Here is a 21288-nt window from a genome sequence, read left to right on the forward strand (position 1 = left end):
ATCTACTATTTATTGAGTGCTGACTGCCAGGAACTATTCTAAGCACTTTATGTGTAATAACTCATTTACTCTTCATTACAATTTAATTTTAGCAATGAGGAAGCAGGGAGAGAAGAAATAATTACCCAAAGTCCTTTGGTATTAGATCATTCATTTGTTTTTTATTTATTATGTCTGCTAAGTGCTAGGTTTTATGGTAGGCCTCTTGAATTCCAATGTGATTTGTTTCCACTGTATCATAAACTTTCTGCTGCCATACTATGCAAGTTATTTCTGTCATCTTTTAAATGTCACAATACTTATATTTGCTTTTCAGATAGCTTTTAAGGTTAGGAATTATTAATTTTTTATTAAATGATAATTTTCATCCTAACTTGTGCAGTATGTACAACATGAAAACCATGCTTCCTTTTATTAAATACAACATGATGCTGGGACTTGTTAATCATGCCAGTGTGTGGCTAGGTTGTGGGTCTCAAGTCCTTGAAGAGCCACCTACCCTGGTTGCCATTACCTCTTAGGGTTCTTGGATAATACATATGGCACAGAGGAAACTCTAGGCAGATGCATCCTCTTTGTTACCAGTTGTGGCTCTGGCCCCGTATCTATGTGATCTGCTGCAAGGACTGCTTAAATAAATAAATAAATAAATAAATAAATATGGCTGTGTTGGGTCTTCGCTGCTGCATGCAGGCTTCTCCCTAGTTGTGGTGAGCGGGGGCTACTCTTCGTTGCGGTGCACGGGCTTCTCATTGCGGCGGCTTCTCTTGTTGTGGAGCATGGGCTCTAGACCTGCGGGTTTCAGTCTTTGTGGCACACGGGCTCAGTAGTTCTGGCTCACGGGCTCTAGAGCACAGGCTCAGTAGTTGTGGCACATGGGCTTAGCTGCTCCGCGGCATGTGGGATCTTCCCGGACCAGGGCTCGAACCCGTGGCCCCTGCATTGGCAGGTGGATTCTTAACCACTGCGCCACCAGGGAAGCCCAAGGACTGCTTTTAGTTCTGCAGCTTTAGATTTCGTGGCAGGAAGCTGCCTGTGCACGGTCCCTGTGCCTTTACCTCAGTATCCTCCAGATCCAGCCATTCCTATGGTATGAAGAGGAGTATCTAGCGAAAAGCTTTCCTGAACTGGTCATTTGATATTTCCCCAAACTGGATTTTTACTTTGCTTGTTATTTTAAGAGCTTAGAAGACTGAGGAAGTTGTTTTCTGCAGACCAGTTTTTTTGTTTGTTTGTTTAATTAAAACCAGAGCAGCGAAAACAATTTGCCCTAAATTCTGTAGAAACTAAAAGATGACAATATAGGTTAAGATGTAGCTGTTTCTATGATCTTTATAGTGATAATGCTTATCTTTGTGATAATACTCTGTAGTTTTCACAGAAATTCATTTTTGCATCTGTTTAGCCTTTATCCTTGAAACATGTTAACTTGAGTTTTTTTGTGCGGGTATGGATGTATATATGTATACACACATGCACGTGCACACGCACACACACACAATACTGACAAAAGGATCAAGACATCCTGTTCTTTGATTTTGGAATTCTTTTTACTTGCATAATTCTATTTTTCGTCTTCATCTATATCCCTGCCGCTTGCCTGAAAAATCTGAAGACATGGTAGAATTATATATTGTCTTGTAGGTCATGTCATTTTTCTGATGTTAGTGGTATAATATCAGTCAAACTGTATGAAATAAAATTCTATTTGAGAATAGAAATGGATTTTCGTAGAAAGTTTGTAACCCATCTATATCAGTTGTTTTGCTGCAAATCAAACCAAAACCCTCAAAACTAAGTGGCTTAAAGATTTTTCTCACAATCTGTTGGACTCTCTGGACAGTCTTCGTCAGCTCAGCTGGGGGCTGGATGGCCTCATTCATGTCTAATGGTTTGCCGATCAGTTGGTCTTAGGAGACCTCGCTTATTTGTCTGGTGGTTTGATGCAACGTCGATTGGGGTGATAAACACATTTTTCTCATCATTTAGCAGGTTAGCCTGGGCTTGTACACATGTTGATAGTTGCAGGGTTCATAGAGCAGAAAGAGGGCAAGCCTCTGCTTGTTTTGTGTTTGCTGATGTCCCACTGGCCAAAGGAAGTCATGAGGCCAAACCCAGATTCACTTCTTGATGATGGGAGTGACACAGTCACATTGCTCAGAAGTGAGCATACATGCTTGGGAAGAGTTTTTGGCCGTTTGCACTCATCCACGTCTGTCTTAGTTTTTCTACCATCTCTATTTTCTTCAAATACTCATTTGGACATTGATCATTCTCCTGTGCCTTTGATGGTAGGGAAACAGAAAGGCAAGTAAGACAGGAGTTTTATCTGTCAAGAAACAATAGAGATTTCTGTCTTGCCATGCAATATTTAATCAGCATGCACTCCAAACTCTGTAGTAAGAACTGTGAGAATATGAAAACTGGGGCAATTATCTTCTAATCACCCTTTTCCCTCCCCCAAACTCTAAATCTTATTTTTTATTTTAGCCTGGTTCTGAGTTGCTTGTAGCAAATAACTTATGTCAAGTGTTAACTCATAATTAAATGGCTAATATTTTAATAGTGAAACAGTAATTAAATCTGATTGGATCTGTCAGCCTTGCCTGTCTGCAAAATGAGGGGAGAGAACTAACATTTATTGAATTCATGCTGGTGTCGTTCACCATGCTAGGCCAGTAAAGATGTTTTGACATACCATCTTTGACCACTGCCAGCCTTTGTACTGAATTTTCATTTTGACCAGTTGTGCTTGTCATGTCCTCCTTGAATGCTTTTGAACTGATCTATTCTGGCAGGTACCAGATGTTCTAATTGAGAGACTTTTTCCTTTTTGTACTAGTTTAAAAATGATTAAGAACAATTTTATTCTTATTTTAGTTATAGTTATATGGATATTTTTGAAATGTTGATTATATGTTATTTCTTGTTATATGTTTTAATTTGAAAGGATATGCTAGATGTGATGGGGAATGGCTCCCCCTTGTGGCACACTTATTTTTGTTAGATGTTCAGATTGCCTCAGTAGGAATGTGGCGAGCTGGTCTTGTTTTTTAAAATACGAGACTCCCTTCTTTCCTCTTGCCCTCCCCCAAAAAAACTCACCAGAATTGAACCAATAGCCTCTTCTGCCCTCACCCCCTCAATTTTTTGCTGTAATAACTGTCCTGTTTTTGTGTTTCCTTTGGATTAATGATGATATTAGCTAGAAGCATCTATAATATCTTCTATATTTATTACAGATAACTATACTGTATAAAGTATAAAGTATTTATAACGTATTCTGTGGAATTTTTACTATCTTGGGATGTTGATAGGTACACTAAAAGAAAACAAGTAAATAAGAAAAACAGGTTTTGAAGTCAAAATAGTTTGTCTAATACTGGGCTGAATAAGTTATGTTTGTTTACTGTGAGACTTCTCAGAACCTAGCCTTTAATAGTGTGTGGTGAACCTCTCAAACAGGAAGAGTTTTCCAAACTTGCTGGACTATAGAATCCTCTCTTCAGGGAATACATTTTGGGAAACAGCATTATTTCAAGTGAGTCATTCCTCATGGTTTTTTGAATTACATGTGTCCATATTTGCTTCCCTTGTTGCAGCAGTTTTTATAAGTAAAATAAGAGAAAGCAGTACTGAGACTTATAGATTTACTTTTGGCAATGTATTTCCTGTCATAAAGGCTACTTTTTTCTTTGTAGCAAGCCAAACTCAGAATCATAAGGTTGTGTTTTTTGTTTTTGTTTTTTAAAGATTATTTACATGAAGAAAAATGAATAGGGTTTGGTTTAAATGTAATGTAACAGTTCTTTTCCCATTAACCAAAACTTCTGAGATTTTGTTATTGACATTTACTGGCAGAGGGTTCAAGAAGTCTTTTATTTCCTGCTCTGCAGTCTCCCCCACCCCCCCTTTAAAACATTTATAGAGAATAAATGAAGGGAAATGTGAAAATACAGTCATGATGGTGGTAGGGTTTTTGCTGGGTAGGGAGACTCTAGGGGAGGTTTAGATTAAAAATGTTACATCTGTCAACAGCTTTTGCAAATATATGAATAAGTATCATTTCTGTCTTTTATTGTGTTTTTTGAGAAGTATACCTAAATTGGGAGGAACAATATGTGTCCTCTTTGAAACTCTACATTTCCCTTTTAGGAAGCATATAGGATATGTTTTAAAGCAGTGACATTTTTTGGTATTTCCAATTTAATTTTTTAACTGCATCAGAAAACTGATAGTGTGATGAATGTTTACTGAAGCAAATACAGTAATTTCATGTCAAGCGTCATCAGGATGTGAGATTTTCCAGATTAGTGGTTTTTCTAGATAATGGAAGCATACAGTTGTAAGGACCAAGATTTATCCTTTTCCTGAGCATATACAACATAACTTATCTCTTTATTTTAGGTCTAGGCTTGTCATTATGATATTATAATATTGATGACCTAGGGGAGCTGCAACTGTGCTTACCTCTTGCCCCTCCTTCCTCTTCTAAACTTGTGGCTTCTTATCCTTTATGATTTTAGATGTTAGTTAGAATTATGCCTAGTGTAGAAACATATATGTAAGAAGAGTATCCTTCTGTGAATCATGGCCTTTGTGACAGTAATTTTGACTATTTAGAGATTCTTTCAACTCTTATCTGTTTCCTTCTCCCATCCCACTGCTGTTGAGTTGTAATTGTTGGATAGATTATTTTTGGAGAATTGAGGTTTTTTTCCTTATGATTATTATAGATTTACCTTTATTCCATGTAATAGAGGAAACTGGATTATTTGTTATATAATATTGCCGTATAATAGGTATCACATAAATCAAGGAGTACTATTTACTTTTTTGTGAAAAATGTGTGGATTATATTCTTGTAATTTTTTTTAACAACTTAAGTGGTATCTATATGTTTCATCAAGAAGTATATACTTTTTGAATTTGAATACATTGTTATGTGTAGTTTTCCATTTTTGAAACATTAAATTAATGGTTCAAACTGATTTAGTACATGTTTCAAGTATTGGGTTATTAATCTAGAAAGTTGTGTTAAATGGTATATAATTAAAAGTTACATTACAGTGTGCTTGTTTATTTTAATTGGGGGATAGTTGATTTATAATATATTAGTTTCAGGTGACAAAGTAGTGCTTCAGAATTTTTATAGGTTATACTCCATATAAAGTTGTTAAAAAATATTGGCAGGCTTCCCTGGTGGCGCAGTGGTTGAGAATCTGCCTGCCAATGCAGGGGACACGGGTTCGAGCCCTGGTCTGGGAAGATCCCGCATGCCGCGTAGTGACTAGGCCCGTGAGCCACAATTGCCGAGCCTGCGCGTCTGGAGCCTGTGCTCCGCAACAAGAGAGGCCACGATAGTGACAGGCCCGCGCACCGCGATGAAGAGTGGCCCCCACTTGGCGCAACTAGAGAAAGCCCTTGCACAGAAACAAAGACCCAACACAACCATAAATAAATAAATAAATAAAATTTAAAAAAAAATATTGGCTATATTCCCTGTGCTGTACATTATATCCTTGTACCTTATTTATTTTATACATAGTAGTTTGTACTTCTTAACTCCCTGCCCCTGTCTTGCTCCTCCCTCCTCCCCCCTCCCCCTCCGTACAGGTAACCACTAGTTTGTTTCTGTATCTGTGAGTCTGTTTCTCTTTTGTTATATTCATTCATTTTACTTTTTAGATTCCATATGTAAGTAATAATATACAGTATTAATCTTTCTTTGTCTGACTTATTTCACTTAGCACAGTATTCTCCAGGTCCACCCATGTTGTTGCAAATAGCAAAATTTCATTCTTTTTTTTAATTAATTAATTAATTTATTTTTGGCTGTGTTGGGTCTTAGTTTCTGTGCGAGGGCTTTCTCTAGTTGTGGCAAGCGGGGGCCACTCTTCATCGCGGTGCGCGGGCCTCTCACTATCACGGCCTCTCTTGTTGCGGAGCACAGGCTCCAGACGCGCAGGCTCAGTAATCGTGGCTCACGGGCCCAGTTGCTCCACGGCATGTGGGATCCTCCCAGACCAGGGCTCGAACCCGTGTCCCCTGCATTGGCAGGCAGATTCTCAACCACTGCGCCACCAGGGAAGCCCTCATTTTTTTTTATGGCTGAATAGTATTCCATTGTATGTATATACCACATCTTTGTTATCCATTCATCTGTTGATGGACACTTGGATTGCTTTTATATCTTGGCCATTGTAAATAATGCTGCTATGAACATTGGGGTGCATATATCTTTTTGAATTAGTGTTTTCATTTTCTTCTGATACATACCTAGGAGTGAAATTGCTGGATCGTATGGTAGTTCTGTTTTTAGTTTTTTGAGGAAACTCCATACTGTTCTCCATAGCGGCTGTACCAATTTACATTCCCATCAACAGTGTACAAGGGTTCCCTTTTCTTCACATCCTCTCCAACATTTGTTATTTTTGATCTTTTTGATGATAGCCATTTTGACGGGTGTGAGGTGATATTTCCTTGTGGTTTTGATTTGCGTTTCCCTGATGATTAGTGATGTTGAGCATCTTTTCATGTACCTGTTGGCCATCTGTATGTCTTCTTTGGAAAAGTGTCTATTCAGGTCTGCCCGTTTTATAATTGAGTTATACTGTATTTTAAAATTCAAATTACTTTCACAAGCTAAGATTTTGATTAATTTTTAAAATTTAGTTTTAAATTTATTTATATCCATCCTATTGAGTCATCAGATTATTATCTTTAATATTTGGAGAATGAATGTCTTAGAAGAAAATTGCTGTTTTGTTTTAAACCTGATAGCTAAGTATATGTAATTTATATAGAGACCATACTTAGTGGAATATATCTGTGTTGTGGGTTTTTTTTTTTTTTTTCCTGCACTGCGTGGCTTGTGAGATCTTAGTTCCCTGGCCAGGGATTGAACCCAGGCCCTTGCCAGTGAGAGAGCGTGGAGTCCTAACCACTGGACCGCCAGGGAATTCCCTATCTGTGGTTTTAATAGTGGACAAACAGAATGTACTTTACATTTCTAGCACATTTTGGTGAAAAGGGGAGAGAATTGTGCTTTTATTTTATTATAGCAAATTATATGTGTAAGTGAATTTACATATAGTATATATGTATTTTGCCATGAGGTGACCAGAACTATGAAGATTCAAATACCATATTTAAGGTTATAATCCAACAAATAGAGTCTGTATTACTTTACTCTTTAAAATTCAGTTTCTCCCAAATGTCCTTTGAAATATTTATGAATTTTAATAGGATATACTTTAAAAAAAATCATCAAAAGATATAGCCTCCTTTTAGGTAGCCTCAAAACAGACATAGGAGAGGAGGAAAAGTCAAATTTGTTTTAATTTAGTCTATTGTGTTAAAATTTCTAATATTTAGACGTGTTTCATTTTATTTTACTTGTAAACAAAGAACAACATTTGTAAACTTGGAAATTAATGTAAAGGTGTAATTTGAATGAAATGAGATGGCTAGGTCAGTAATGTTCTCTTCAATCAATGAAATGATCATTCCTACCTAAAATAGCAACATCTGGTTAAATCAAAGTTAGTTAAGTACTTAAGTTATAAGTCATTTGTCTTTAATATTACCACCCAAGAAGCTTTACCCATTTTTTCTGTTACTAAACGATACATGTTTTTACTTAACATTTAAACACAGAAATTTTACTCTAAGAGGGCTGAATGTTAAACTTGTTAATAACTAGTTCTGGTTTGTTTTTTTAAAAAAATATTTATTTATTTATTTGGTTGTGTCAGGTCTTAGTTGCGGCACGCAGGCTCCTTTAGTTGCGGCTTGAGGGCTCCTTAGTTGCGGTTTGCCTCCTCCTTAGTTGCAGCAGGCAGGTTCCTTAGTTGTGGCAGGTGGGCTCTTCAGTTGCAGCTTGCCAGCTCCTTAGTTGTAGCACGTGGACTCCTCAGTTGTGGCATGCAAACTCTTAGTTGTGGCATGCATGTGAGATCTAGTTCCCTGACCAGGGATCGAACCCAGGCCCCCTGCATTGGAAGTGAGCAATCTTAACCACTGCGCCACCGGGGAAGTCCTACTAGTTCTGGTTTTTTGATTATTAATTGTATTTATCCCTTCTCTATAGTTAAATACTGTTATAGTAGGGTTTTTGTTTGTTTTTTTTAAGAATGGAAGTAGTTATTTGAATTGCATGGCAACCACTAGGTAGAACTCCAAAATCTATTTCAGTTATTTGAGAAATGAGTTATTTCATGTTTTTGCCTATTAAATAAACTGTTATAATTTCAGACTTTACATTTCCTCAGAGTACATTGTCTCTGACTCCTAAATCCTAACATTCATATTAAAGAGCATTCTTTCTTTATTGGTGTATCTTTTGTATGCATGTATTTAGTTCTTGCACATACTCTCTTGGAAAAAAAGAGTCCAGTAGACCATATATGCGTTTGACTTTTGCTTTAAAAGTATGTTTAAAGTACCCATTTCTTTGCGAGAACTCATAAATTCAGTTGTGCTTAGTATTTTAGGATTCCCTCACTGAACATTCCTCCCTGCCCTAATTATTTCGTTGATAATTGAGTCACTGCCCAAATTATTCAGCTGATCCTTGTTGATGTTGATAATTGAGTCACTGCCCAAATTTTTCAGTTGATGTAGTAGAATGAACCAGCTGGATGGCAAAGACTTTCTTGATTCTGGCTTTGTTAGAACTGGTTAACAATTTAGATGAGTTATCTAAGTTTAAACAAGACAGAGAAGATTGAGGCACAGAAAATTTACTTATTTGTATGAAGTGGAAATATTACCTAATGTGACTTGTAAGTCAAATGAATATTTCAAAGCACTTGTAAATTTGTGTTTTACAATAGAAGGTGTTCGATTTCACTGAATGGTCTTGAGGTCTCTCAAAAACTCATGACCATTTGCAGATCCAAAACTGAAGCCACAAACTCAGAGTCACTTAACAGAATTGATATCAATTCTTATAAATTTGCTAAACTTCAACTTGATATTTTTAGCTTTGTTAGACTGAATTACAGAAATGCGTAGTGATGACTAATTTTCCTGTTGCGGTACTCTTAGTATATCTAAACATCTAAAGCCTAAATATTGTTGTAGAGTCAGATTTTAACTTTTAGCTCTCACAGTACTGGAGATGCTAGGAACTTTTGGGAGACAAGAAAAAGGTCAGATCATGAGTACAAAATGGGGACACAGACCCCAACTTTTTTTTGTAACTTGGGGATTGGAGCAAGGTTTTATGGTTCTGAGAAGTGAATTTGTGATAGTTCATGAAAACTTAACCTTGGAATTCTGGTAAATTTATTAAGGAATTAATGTATCATTGTTATACTGTTTTGCTTATTATGCTAAAAAATAAAATTCTCTAATGTTTTAGTCAAATGTTCTATTATGATAGAACTTTTATTGTCATGTTTTTGATGTGGGTGGGGGCTTAAATACATTGATACAGAATACTATCTGTATCAGCTGCAATTGTGGGAATTCACCTTGTGATATGAAAATATTTTAGAGTCTGTGTCTCTGATGTGATGAAAGCTCATCCATCTGGGTTTGCCTGGTATGGGACTTTCCATTTTAAAACTGGGATAGACCCAGGCAAACTGAGACAGTGTAGTTTCCCTACAGTTAGTGGCCACAAAGGCTAATCCAGAGAAAAAAATAATTAGGATTTTGCTTGAAGTTTGTTTATGAAAGGAAGTTGTTTAGCTTTAAAAATACTCTTGTTTACTACTGTTAGTATATGAGGTTTCTTTGCAAGATTTAAATGTGCTTTTGAAAACTTAGGTACTAATGATTCTTGAGGTATATAGGTTGTTTTATTTTGGTTGATATTCAAATGATACCCATTTGCTCACACTGTACAATTATTGTTTTCTTCAGCAATCCGAGGTAAATCTTTACAGTTAAGGAAACTCAAACTCAAGGAATTTAAGTGATTTCTGGAGGTCACATAGCTGGTAGATAGCAAAGGTAGATAGATTTGGGACCTAGGACTTTTGGTTCTCAAGCTCTAGTAGATTTTCATCAGAAAAATGTAAACTGGATCCTAGTTAACATGCTAAGATCTAGAAGGGAAGATCATTCCTGGTGGCCTTTTGGGCATACAAACTACTGGTGATGGTTAAATGCAAAGTTTTCAGAGGGTCTACTTTTGAAAATTCTGACAAAAAGATATGAACCATTTAGGAAAATATAGGTACAGGAACTTTTGAATATAATTTCAGTGGCACTGTAGATCAAATAATAAACTCCTCTGTTATAAGGATAAATTATAGTTAGTTGTCTGGAATTACGCTGTTTATCTCAACTGTGTTTTCATAAGCAGTGTGTAGGAATAGCTAGAGAAGGTAAAATAGCTTGATTTTGTGCTGATCTTTTCTTTTTTTTTAAGTGCCTTATTTTTTTTACTGTTTGTGAAAGGCTTTTTTTTTGTTGTTTTGCTTGCCACACATTATGTTCTAATATTTTCAGACAACATAATTTAGTGTTATCCAATGATAACAGGCATTATCTTATGTTTAACTTAATTAAATCCATATCCTTCAGGTAAAAAGAACGTATTCTCACGGTACTTATAGAGCTGGCCCAATGCGACAAATCAGCTTGGTGGGAGCGGTAGATGAAGAAGTGGGAGATTACTTCCCTGAGTTCCTTGACATGTTGGAAGATTCACCATTTTTAAAAGTAAGAGAAAACAATATCAAGCAGTCTAAGTTGTGGGAGTTACTTTCATGCTACAAGTGATAACAGATCATGGCTGTTTCAGAATTATAAAAACTTTAATTTCATTTGAATTATAAGGAAGGAAAGGAAGAGATGACAAAGTAGAAGTAATTCTTGTGTAGTGTGTGTGTGTGACTTCTCAGGTACTAATTTTAATGACAGAGCTAAGTGGTGGACCAGAAAATAACACTTGCCTGTAGCTGCCACTTTAGGAAAATAAGTTCCATCCGTTTATCAGCTTTTTATAAACTGAGTGCCAGAGGATTTAAGAGGTACAGGAAGGATGCCTACTAAATTAAAGTGTTCAGGACAAGGGAATGGCAGTTTGGGTTTGTGGAAAACTGGCCTGGGAAGTTATATAACTGTATTTCAATCTTGGAGATCCTAGCTGGGTTGGGCAAGCCGTTTAAACTTTCTGGGCTTCAGTTTCCTCATCCATAAAATAAGGTATTTAAACTATGCAGCTTTAAGGCCCCTTTAAATTCTTTAAATGATTTTTAGCCAGATTCTGTCCTCTTTTTTTTTTCCCAATATTTTTCCATATTTTTTTCCAGAAAATATTTCTTCTTATGGGCGGCTGGGGCTATCCTATTGAGAGAAAAATCTCTGATCTATGTAGTTAGGTCAGTTATTTAATCAGTAATTCAAAGGTCAAAATGTGACAAGATCAGTTTAGTATTTGCCACATAATCTGTTAAACATCTCTTCTTTTTTCACTTCTGCATGCTCAATTTTCTAGTCTATATGTGTGTATATATATCTTTTTCTTCCTTTTCTTTTTCACCCTACTCCATTCCCCTTTTATTTCCTTTTTTGTTCCTTTTAAACCTTTGGTTCCTTGTCTGTTTCTCCCAACTAGTGACATGGAATTTGGTTGCATTTATTTTGAGTGCTATTTTAAAAACACCGTCATTTAAATATTTATGTTTCAGATGTTAATTTTAAAAGCAAATGAGCTAAATGCATTCTTTCTGGAGAAATTTAATTTGACAAGCTCCCCTTTTTGAAAAGGGGGTATGGTTTTTAAAAAAATACCCATTTTGTCACCATTCCATGGATAGTGGCCCTTGGTCATTTCTCTTTTCTTTTCAAAGATGTTAATTCCTGCTTTTAGACCAGCAACCTTTTCAAGAAACTACTACACAGAAATAAATTTTGATTTTGGTTTAGTTTTCCTTTTTGTTTTGTTAGGTTTTGATTATAACTAATCAGAGGTATATCCCCCCCCCTTTTTTTTGAGGTATCCATTTTTTAAACTCAGTTGTTCATTTTTATAGATTCTCAGGGAAGACACTTATTTTGCCAACTAATTAACATCATATGACCCATATATTTGGTAGAAGGAAGAATAGTAAATGATAAATACAGTGAATCATACCTCTGGCAGGGTTGGGGAAGTGGGGGAAACCATCCAAGAATAATTACTCTTTTGTTGTGTTTGAAATAGAACATTATGAAGGAAAATTTATGAATATGTATGAATATATTTAAAATAGGTATGTATTTTAAATGTATATATGAAATTTTGTCAAGGGGACAATAGTCTTTAATGTATATTTGAAGATACATTTTAAAAATAATTAATTTCTCTGTAATTATTTGCCTCTAGTGTACACTGCCATGGGGGACACTATCTAGTCTAAAATTAGAGAGTCGAAAAGATAGTGATGATGGTCCCATCATGTGGGTACGCCCGGGAGAACAAATGATCCCTGTGGCTGATATGCCAAAGTCACCTTTCAAAAGGAAAAGGTATGTTGGATATAAATGTTTTTTGCTGGGGATGGGTATTTGTACATTGGTATGTGTATATTTGTTGAAATTTGGAGGAAGAAGGAAGGGAAAATTTAGAGTGTAATTGAAATGTAAGTTCAAAAATGGTTACACATGCTGATATAATTTCTTATAAGTATCAAATATAAATAAAACATGAAAAATGTAGGCAAATGACAATAAATTGTAACTAGGAATGGAAAAAATATCATTCACAACAGAGGCATAAACTGCTTTGGAATAAATTTAATAAATATTCAGAAATAAATTTAAATAATATTCATTTTAAGAAAACTAAAACATCTTATAAAAGATATAGAATAAGATCTAAACAAATGTTTAGATCTATGTTATGGATTGGACAAAAATGATAGTCCTTTGGAATTTTTAGCATTACAAATGGACTCACACTTCCAGCACTGGATAAAATAATTTTAAAGTTCATAAGGAAGAATAAATAAAGTCAGTCTAGAAAACTGTGAAAAAGAAGATAAGTGTGAGGGGGACCTTGTCTTACTTGATATTAAAAAGTACTGTAAAGCTCAAAAAGATCATTGGAATAGGATAGAGTACACAAACAGATCAAAGTATATTGGGAGCTTAATGAGATAAGTGGGAAAAGAAAAATTTATTTAATGAATAATGCTGGCATAAATGGGAGTCCATTTGAAGGAAAACAAAGCCATAACCCCAATGTTATACAAGAAGTAAGGGATTTGAACATAATAAGTAAAAAATAAAAATATTAGAATAAAATGCTTAAGCTTAGGAGAGATCTTCCTAAGCAAAGATTAAAAAATACAATGATAATACTATTTGTGAGAGAAAAGACATAAACAACAAAGTTCAAAACTATGATAGACTGGACTAAAACATTTGTAACATGTGACAGACTAAAGTTAATATACAAAGAGCATTTCTAAATTGAGAAGAAAAATGTAAAACAACCCAATAGAAAAATAGGCCCCAGGTAGTCGATTGTATATTAAGTATATATTAAAAGAATTATGAGATATTATTTTTACCCATTACATTGGCAAAAATTATTAACAGAGCGAGTATATTACAGGCTGGTAGGTACGTGAGAAAACAGGGTAATATATATTATTGGTCGATGGGTGAGCTTCTGTAATCATTTTTTAGAAGTAATCTAAAATAGCTCATAAAGTTTAACATATATATACTCCTTGAACCAGGACCCCTACTTTTGGGAATTTGTCCCAAGAAATAAAAGCACTAAAGGTAAATGTATAAGAATGTTAATTGCAGCATTTATTATATTGAGATAAATTTTAAAATGGTCTGAATGTCCATTAACAGGAGAATGGTTGAATACATTTTGGTACATTCCTGTTAAAGAATGTGGTGAAATAGTTAATTTCATAATATGAAATTTTGTCTGTTGAGCTGGATATCCATGACACTTGAAAAGAGCAAAATGTAGAGTATATGTCCAGTATGATTCTATTTTTATGAAAATAAATTAAAAAAACATGTATAAGAGTATATTTATGTAAGCACAGAGGAAAGTGTAGAAGAATGTACACTAGCTTAACATTGATGGGAATGGAGTGGGTGATCCTGGGGGAGATAATACATTTTTTAGATGTTTAAAGATGGTCTCACTGGTTATAAATTTAAAAAGAAAAAACAGAACAGGGAGAAATGGTCACAGAGTAAAATGTAGGTTATATGAGGGCAGGGACAATGTTGTGCTTGTTACTAATGTGTCTCTAGCACCTAAACAGAGTGCCTGTTTAATAAATAAATTTTGGTTCAATGAAATTTTTACAAGTTAATTTTTAAGTTGGTAGTAAATGGTAAACTTGGTGTGTATCTCAGTGATTCTTAATTTGGATTTACAAATCATTTTGAGAATCTGAAAGACTCTCCCTAGAATAATGCAGATATATACAAACTTTTACATGTAATTTAAGGGAGTTCACCAGCCCCTTGAGGAACTTGTAATCCTCAGGGATTACAATCCATGGTATATGTGGTCGTTTCACATCACGTTATAGTCTGACCAACTAATGACAACACTGCCCTAGGCACTGTGCCAAATGCTTTAATAAAGTCTTAATTCATTAGAATGTGGTATAATGAGACCAGACTTGGTTTGAAAGCCTGTTAGCTTTCCACAGAAAGCAACATCATCATCTAGCTTTCTAATACCTGTAAAACATTAATCACAAACAGCAAAAAAGTATGTTAAAGCATTGTGTGTGTGTCTGTGTGAAAGTTTATATAAAACTGTAAGACAAGAGTGCACAAAGAGGGGCTTCCCTGCTGGCGCAGTGGCTAAGAATCCGCCTGCCAATGCAGGGGACACGGGTTCGAGCCCTGGTCCGGGAAGATCCCATGTGCCGTGGAGCAACGAAGCCCATGCTCCACAACTACTGAGCCTGCGCTCTAGAGCCCGCGAGCCACAGCTACTGAAGCCCGCACGCCTAGAGCCCGTGCTCTGCAACAAGAGAAGCCACCGCAATGAGAAGCCTGTGCACTGCAATGAAGAGTAGTAGCTCCCGCTCGCCGCAACTAGAGGAAGCCCACGCACAGCAACGAAGACCCAACACAGCCAAAAATAAATAAATAAATTTAAAAAAAACGAGTGCACAAAGAGTAGTAAAGTAGTAGAGATTGAGGGTGGGAAGTTAGAGAACCAAAAAGGAAGAGTGACCCTAGGGGATAGACTAGGATGAGACGAGAAAACAATGGGGGCAATCCTGATTTGTCTCTGGAAGCAACAGAAAAATCATACAGGGAGATAAATAAGATGATGACTCCCAAAATAAATTCTTCTCACCCAGTTCCCCTTCTGCAGCAAAATTGGAGAGGGTTTCTGCAGTGAGTGAGGCCAGGTAGTCAGCAGCTTCTGTATGCATATGGATTCTAGAAGGTGAGCAGTGGAGGAGAGGCCCAGTGGGAGATGTCTGTCCTCCAGGGTGGAGCTAAAGTGTTTTTTTTCTCCTTACCTTCAGTGAACCGTGCATGTTTTATGGAAGCACTTATTGCCTAGTGTTTTCTTGCTGTTTATTTTTTGGTCTATCTCTCACTAGAATATAAACTCCTACGAGAGTAAGGAACTTGTCTGTCTTACTCACTCCTGTCTTGTTCAGTAGCTCCAGTGCCTAGATAGTGCCTGACACAGAGTAGGTGTTCTGTAACTATTAATGCATATAAAAAAGTTAAACCTGTCAGTACATGAATACAAATGTTTGAAGGCAATTAAGCCTTAATATACATAAGCCTGCCTCTCTCTGTCTCTTTATATATATAATTTTGTTTTAACAGAACTACCAATGAGATAAAAAACCTGCAGTACCTACCTCGAACTAGTGAGCCTCGTGAGATGCTCTTTGAAGACAGAACAAGAGCTCATGCAGATCATATAGGACAAGGTTTTGAACGACAGACTACAGCTGCTGTTGGAGTGTTGAAGGCTGTGCACTGTGGAGAGTGGTATATATTAACTACTGCTATTTAATGGCTTCTAAAATTTTTCTTGGGAAGTTTTTCAGTAATTCTTCTTACTGTGGGGGGAAAAGTTTCATTTTCCCCTGTATTTGGATATCCTAGTTGTATAATTGTACTAAAGAAGATTTTCAATTGCTAGAATCTAGATTTTACCTTTTGGGCTTGACTGAAGTAGTTTCATTTTCTACGTGACTAGAGTTGAACACTTATCTAAGGTAATGGAAAACGTAAGGTTCACTTGGTGCTTATTGTATGCCCATTTACAAATGTTCAGTTAATTTTCTCTACTTTTAGGCCCGTATTTATTGCACAAGGAGACTGAGGCTCAGGACTATCAAGTAATGTTGTCATAGTCATATAGTTAATAAGTGGTAGGGCTGAGTCTGATTTCAGAACTGACTCCAAATTCTTGTGTTTTTTCTTTATACTGTTTTAACTTGCTATCTTTCTAAGGTTTGGTATCTACTAAGTGTTTGTTTACCTTACTATATTAATTTTTTCTGGCTTTGCTTGGAAGTTTCACTGACTCTTTTGATAGATTAGAAGAATGAATAATTTTCTTAATGAAAATGGATAATATACTTAGAGGTGGTCATCCCATACATTAAAAAATTTCCATTTATCATAGAGCAAAGCTGTATTTATACTGTAAGATAACTTTGCTCAATTAGGTTTTTGTTTTCAAATTGAGTATTGTTTGGGTATGAAACTTAAGATGGAATATGCTGTTTTGCTTATTAAAGCAGTTGAATTAGATACTAAGTATGCAAGAAATTTTTCTAAGTAAAAAGAAACTGTTTTTAATTCTGAAAGTATAAAATGTCAGTATTGTTGCATAGATTCCTAAGATGATGTGAAAAATATTGCCTGTATTTTCTATACGAGGAAATTTTTTCAGAGGCTGTGAATACAAGATTGACCCTTTATTCAAAAGGGAAAATTTAAAGTAATATTTTATAAATTAATACCGAGTGGGGAGGCCACTGTAAACTGACCTTCTTTCTTAACATAAATGAAGCTTTATCAACTTCAGATATACAAAGTAACTAGTACTGAACTAACCCTAAGAGGTCCTTAGGAAAATGACATTAATAGCTTATAATTCAATAATAATAATTTATAATTGTGTTTAAGTTAAATGGTAATTATCAAATATCTGTGGTTGTTCCCATATAGTTTCTAATTCCTTACTATAATCTGGTTTAAAATAACTAATTTTGTCAAAGAGTAAGGGCAAATTTATCTCTTTGGAAATCATTACAACAAACCCCTGTTTCAAATTAATGAGATTTTTCTTGAATGTTTGGTATAAAGGATTTAAGAGTGGCATCAAAATTTATTTAGGGTGAACTCTGATTTATAGATAGTATTTGTTAAAGTTAGCCACATAGTTACATTTTTTTTTTTCAGAGATAAATATTCTTGCTTCTTGGCCTTAACTTTGTTTAAATCTCTCTTAAGCTCCTTTAAATTATTGTTGGTATATGCTTTCTTCTCCACTTTATATGTGATTTGATGTTAGAGATTGTGTCCTGTCCTTCACAGGCCCATCATAGTTCCCTATAAATAGTTACTGAATGAAAAAACACTTGAAGCTAGCAATTTCACAGTGAAAAAGACTGTTGTCAAAGTATGAATATATTAGGTGGCCAGATTTAATTTGAGACAGATTTTGGAATGAGATGTTGCTAGCTATGAGTTTTCTCAGTATTGTAAAATACAGTTTGCTTTCTATACCAATGCTGCTTTAATCTCTTAGTATTAAAGATGTTAAGAAAATAATTTCGTTGATGCTTTAAGAGGGTTTCATGGCTCTGATGCAAACGTGGTCTATGATCCCTTTATTGTTATTTCTTGCTGTTAAATTAAGCTATATTAAGGAAATTGGTGCTTTCTCTTAGTGTTCTCCTTATCTTAGTGTTTTGAGTTCTACTCTTTTTCTCAGGGAGACATTAGGCATTAGAGTATTAGATTCTTTTTTTTAATTAATTAATTAATTTTTTTATTTATTATTTTTGGCTCTGTTGGGTCTTCATTGCTGCACGCAGGCTTTCTCTAGTTGCAGTGAGTGGGGGCTACTCTTCATTGCGGCACGTGGGCTTCTCATTGCAGTGGCTTCTCTTGTTGTGGAGCACGGGCTCTAGGCGTGCGGGCTTCAGTAGTTGTGGCTCACCGGCTCTAGAGCACAGGCTCAGTAGTTGTGGCACACGGGCTCATTGCTCCATGGTGTGTGGAATCTTCCCAGACCAGGGCTTGAACCCATGTCCCCTGCATTGGCAGGCAGATTCTTAACCACTGCGCCACCAGGGAAGTCCAAGACTCTTGACTTTATCTTAGAGCCAGGCTTAACACCAATTTGAGATAAAGGACTGGGATTGATAGAGACTACAAAGAAATCTTAAACTAGATAGACTTGTGAAGTGTTGATCAATTTTATATCACTTTTTAGTATTAGGAAGATAGAATTCACATAGATTTATATATTTAAGGTTGCTTCTTGAAATCCAGTTTTTTGAAAAATCAACTATTGAAGTATAATTTGTATTCAGTAATACACTTGTTATAAGTGTACAGTTTGATGTGTTTTGACACATTTATACAGCCATGTTACCATTACCACAACTAAAATATAGAACATTTTGTTTCCTTCATATACCTTGGCAGTTAATCTCCCCCCATTCTTACCCCAGCTCCAGACATCTATAAATCTATTTTCTGTCTTTATAGGTTAGTATTGCCTAGTCTAGAATCTCATTTAAATAGAATCGTATGTTGCCTGACTTCTTTCACTCAGCATAATGTTTTTGACATTCATCTATATTGTTATGTGTATTAGTAGTAGTTCATTCCTTCTTGTTGCTGAGTGGTATGTCATTGTATGGATACATCACAATTGATTTATCCATTCACCTGATGATAGACATTTGAATTCTTTCCAGTTTGGGGTTTTTATGAATAAAGCTCTTAAGAACATTCCCTTTCAAGCCTTTGTGTGCACATATAATTTCATTTCATTTCAGTAAATGCATAGAAATGGAATTACAGGGTCTTAGAGTAAGACAAAATAATTGTGTATAGGGATAGTTCTAAGTCTACAAAAGAAGTACTAGGATTTGTCTAAGTCACAAGATAAGACAATATTGAAAAGTCACTTGTATATATTTTAATTCTATATATTAGCAATAAACACTTTGAAACATTTTGAAAATGAAAAGAAAAATAATGCCAACTTATAAAAACATAAAAATTATGAAATACTTAGAGATATATTTTTTAAATAAATGACATACTGGAAACTACAAAACACCAATGAGAAAAATTAAATAAGACTTACAGAAATGTTAGAGATATACCTTGTTTATGGATTGAAAGACTCAGTATTATTAATATGTCAGTTCATTCCTTTTCCCCACTTTTTTTTTTTTTTCAGGTTAACTTTTTTTTTTTTTTAACATCTTTATTGGAGTATAATTGCTTTACAATGGTGTGTTAGTTTCTGCTTTATAATATCCCCACTTTTCTTTCTTACCTTTTTTAGCGTTTCATTATACCTCCACTATTTGTTTACTAGTGGTTACTCTAAAGTTATCATAGTGTACCTTCAAATAATATTATACCTGCTATGTAATGTGTAAGAACTTTCAATAGTATACTGCCATCTCTCCCTGCTCCCATTTATGGCCTTTGTGCTAATTATTATTAATACATTTTGCTTTATGTATGCTATAACCATCTGCCGCAAATATGTTGCTTTCTTTGGCATTAAGGAATTAGTTCTGAAGAGATTTTTAAGATGAGAATAAAATATCTTTCATATTTACTATTACTTGCACGCTACATTCCTTTGAATAGATCTACATTTTCATCTAAATATCATTTTCCTTCAGCCTGAAGAAGTTCTTTAACATTCTTTGTTGTACTGGTCTTCTGGTGACAGATTCTCTCAGTTTTTGTTTGTCTGAAAATGTTTTTATTTCACACTTTCTTAAGGATATTTTGGGGGTTATAGAATTCTAGACTGACTTTTTCTTTCAGTACTTTAAAGATAGTGTGCTCTCTTCTGGCTTGCATTGTTTCTGATGAGAAGCCTGCAATCATTCTTACCCTCCTTCCCTGTATATTAATGTGATGCATGAGTTTTAGATTTTATCACTGGTCTTTTAAAATTTGGTTATGATTTGCCTTGGTATGATTTTGGGGCGGGGGGGGGTTGGTATTTATGTTGCTTGGGATTTTATTCCAAAATCCATTTTGAGCATCTTTTATAAACATGTATTTGTATATTCTTAATTGAAGAATTGGGGGATTTTTTTTAGTATTATATTTAAAGACTCTATTAACCTCAGCAAGTAGGATGGTAACAGTTTATTTTATAAGTACTTTTCTAATGCATGTCTCTTAATTTTTAAGAGTTATTTAGGGATTTTTGGTGTCATTGCAGTTATATATGTCTGTATTGAAAGAATGTATTCCTTTCCCCCTATATTTACCTCTAAATTTTATATTATGTAGTATTTTTAATTTAGCACTTAATTTGTTGAAGTATTGACAACAAATTAAAGACTTTAAGTTAAAGTCTTAACTTTAAGACTAAACACTTAGTTTTTTGATTTGCATAATTAATCAATTCAAGTCAATTTAATTTTTTAAAATATGATTACACATAGCTATAATAAAATGAGGTGAGGCTGCTCCTAGAAATCCCCACCTCTTTGCAAGAGCCCTAATGATATGTCTGCCTCCTACCCCTTAAAATTCCCTTACTCTTCTCCCTTCAGGGAGAAGGTGTTTTTAGAGCATGAGCTCTCCCTTCTCCATTCCTTGATTAATGAATAAAGTTTCTGCTCTGCTATACCAAAATGTGTGTGTAGTGTGTGTGTGTGTGTGTGTGTGTGTGTGTGTGTGTGTATAAATAATAAAATGAGTTGTTTCTATCCATATTTAGATTGAAAATCATGGTGTTATCCCTTCGTTTAAATATGTAAAGTGGTCTTCTAATTACAGTTTACTTCTAAGATAATACTTCGGTTTTGACCATAAACTATTTTTGCTTTGAATTTAATAAGGACTTAGCAGAGTGAAACATTAATGGCAGACTCTTCATTATCTCATGTTCTTTTTTAGGCCTGATCAACCCCGAATAACCAAAGATGTAATTTGTTTCCATGCTGAAGATTTCTTAGAAGTAGTTCAGCGAATGCAGTTAGATTTACATGAACCTCCACTGTCCCAGGTATATTTTAAACTATTATTATCTTCAATTTAATTTTTATTGTGGAAAAGACTTATTGGTATTTCTTGTTTTGTTTTGTTTTATTTTAG

General features: G+C 34.9%; 1 protein-coding gene across 2 annotated transcripts in view; it reads left to right on the plus strand.

The window, feature by feature from the left end:
• RSBN1L (round spermatid basic protein 1 like) overlaps nucleotides 1-21288 on the plus strand; it is a 65408-nt gene that overhangs the window by 40227 nt on the left and 3893 nt on the right. The window contains exons 4-7 of one of the 2 annotated variants that reach the window (XM_082399339.1): nucleotides 10540-10677; nucleotides 12326-12468; nucleotides 15784-15951; nucleotides 21091-21199. In XM_082399339.1, coding sequence (XP_082255465.1) covers nucleotides 10540-10677; nucleotides 12326-12468; nucleotides 15784-15951; nucleotides 21091-21199 — 558 coding nt within the window. The remainder of the gene's footprint in view (nucleotides 1-10539; nucleotides 10678-12325; nucleotides 12469-15783; nucleotides 15952-21090; nucleotides 21200-21288) is intronic. The other variant, XM_082399340.1, reaches the window with a different exon arrangement.

This window comes from Balaenoptera borealis (genome assembly GCF_965194805.1).
Source record: "Balaenoptera borealis genome assembly, chromosome: 7".
Classification (NCBI taxonomy): Eukaryota; Metazoa; Chordata; class Mammalia; order Artiodactyla; family Balaenopteridae; genus Balaenoptera; species Balaenoptera borealis.